Below are 2,539 nucleotides of genomic sequence, written 5' to 3'. Positions count from 1 at the left end.
TATATAATTATATAATATATAATGTAATATATGCTGTGTCAATACTGATTTTGGGGTTTCTTTCTTGAAATTCTCTTGCTATTGTCATAGCTCCTACGTCTCCAGTGATGGAAATAATGCTGTTCTAGCTGAGTGAGCATGTGTGTACATATGCGCATGACACATAATTACATAAAGCTGATGACAGTCGTGCGTTGCAGTAGCTTTGTCTTTAAGAATGGGTGAGCAGCTTGAGGATAATTTGGCAAAAGTTTATCTGACTTTCTGTGTGCACTGATGGTAGTCGAAAATGCAGCAGTTTTAATTCCAGCAACGGCCTCTTTTTCTGTATTGATACAATAGAGGTGGTTAGATCAAGTAACAAATTCAAGTATTAAATTAAATTATCCCTTACCATGGGGGATTTGTACCCAGTGTGTCTTGGTACTGTTTTTATAGTTGGCCAAAACGTAGTTGATACTGTAATTTCTCTACACCTGTAAGTTTAATAAGCTGAAAACTAAATCTGATCTAAACATTAACATTCAAGTATTGTTCTTGATCAGATCAGTCTTTAGAAAAATCATTTGAAATAGCTTGCTAAATGTTCTCTTAGAAAAAAATAGGTAGAATTTTAATGTTTTCATTTTGAAAAGCAAAGAACACTAGTACTTTCAGAAGATCATACACGTGGTGGCTTTGAAAACAACAAAATGGAAGCTTTTCAGGCATCTGACAGCAAGTCTTGTAACATCTATAATCGATGAAAAGTAGAAGAGAACATACCCTACCATCCTATCCTTAGAAGGAGAATAACAGGAGGTAGAATGATGGGTGGATTGGTGGTACTTCATGGAATCATATTTAATCTTTTTAAAATTTGTTTCTTGTAGGCAAGATTGGGTGAACAAGGAAATCTTTCAGAGCTGGTTAATCTCATCCTGTCTTTTGCTGATGGAAACAAGGATGGCAGAGTTTCTTTGCCAGAGGCGAAATCTGCGTGGGCACTTCTGCAGCTAGATGAGTTTCTGTTAATGGTGATACTGCAGGATAAAGAACATACTCCCAAGCTGCTGGGTTTTTGTGGGGATCTCTATGTGACTGAAAGAGTTGAATATACCTCTCTCTATGGAATGAGCCTTCCATGGATTATAGAACTTTTCATTCCCTCTGGCTTCAGAAGAAGCATGGACCAATGGTTTACTCCATCATGGCCAAGAAAGGCAAAAATAGCTATAGGGCTTTTAGAATTTGTGGAAGATATTTTCCATGGACCTTACGGAAACTTTCTTATGTGTGATACAAGTGCCAAAAACTTGGGATATAATGATAAATATGATTTGAAAATGATGGACATGAGAAAGATTGTGCCAGAAATGAATTTGAAGGAAATAATTAAAGATCGTCAGTGTGAATCAGATTTGGACTGTATTTATGGTACGGACTGTAGAACTCTGTGTGACCAAAGCAAAATGAGATGTACCACAGAAGTAATTCAGCCAAACTTGGCAAAAGCCTGTCAGCTACTTAAAGATTATCTGCTTCGTGGTGCTCCTTCTGATATCCATGAAGAACTAGAAAAACAACTGTACTTGTGCATTGCCCTTAAAGTCACAGCAAATCAGATGGAAATGGAACATTCTTTAATACTCAATAACTTAAAAACTTTACTGTGGAAGAAAATTTCCCATACAAATGATTCTTAGCTTCTCCACCAGCAGAACAGCGATGTCTACCACTAGAGGTGGCCTACCACATTTGATAAAAACAATCTGCAGCTTTTTTTAAAGACGTGTCTTTACTCAGCTTGCATTAATGGCTCTTCACTCTTGCCCTTCAGTGAGTACCTTATGACAGGGCTTATCAAAGAATGTGACACTAAACGATTGGGCAGAGGCCAGAAGCACTTCTGGTGTTCTAGTGCTGCGTTACGGAAACAAAAATCCTGCATGCTTGACTGTTCTGTGCACTTTGTCAGACCTTGAACAGGATGGAAGTATTCACTGTGCCACCACATCAACGGATGGAACGTCTTACAATTCTGTGAAAATCATTGCTCACTTGTGAAATACCTGCAAAAGATTTTTATCCGAAGTAGTTTTATGAAGAACCACCACTACTGCAAATAATGTGTCTGAGTCCAAGCTGCTGTTGTGAATAAATTGAACTGTGAGACTGAAGTTTACTAATACCTTGGCATGGCAGAATTTGCACATTAATAATTTTTAAACTGGAAGATTGCAATTTTATTATAGAACTGACAGGTTGTAATATGAGACTTAAATCAGAATCTGTTTACACCTTGTTACCTCATGCTTACATCTTGAATGTTTTAAGTAGTTCAATGCTTAATTAAGTCCTTACACAGGGAACCATGTTGTGAGCCAATTTTAGAATGTTACTTCTTAAAATCATGTATGTAGTCGAACAGCAATATCAACATCTGTTTCAAAAGCTGTAAATTATTGTACTTCAGCTGAAACCTCTAGCCCAAATTAAGCTGTAGTAAATACTGAAAAATAAGGAGTTTGTGGACTAAGCTATTGTATGGGAACTAAAA

The 2,539-nt window shown here is 36.9% G+C and overlaps 1 protein-coding gene across 1 annotated transcript; it reads left to right on the top strand.

Annotated features, from left to right (window-relative positions):
- Positions 1-872: 872 nt before the first annotated feature.
- Positions 873-1,814, top strand: FAM69A (family with sequence similarity 69, member A; the record flags this gene model as incomplete). The annotated part of the gene is made up of 1 exon (XM_010139577.1): positions 873-1,814. A coding segment is annotated over one exon (813 nt), but the record flags the coding sequence as incomplete, so codon positions are not given.
- Between the last annotated feature and the right edge of the window lie 725 nt (positions 1,815-2,539).

The sequence above is a fragment of the Buceros rhinoceros genome, unplaced genomic scaffold, assembly GCF_000710305.1.
Source record: "Buceros rhinoceros silvestris isolate BGI_N320 unplaced genomic scaffold, ASM71030v1 scaffold47317, whole genome shotgun sequence".
NCBI classification, from domain to species: Eukaryota; Metazoa; Chordata; class Aves; order Bucerotiformes; family Bucerotidae; genus Buceros; species Buceros rhinoceros.
The sequence above is the reverse complement of the archived record's forward strand: the minus strand, read 5'-3'. Positions and strand labels throughout refer to the sequence as shown.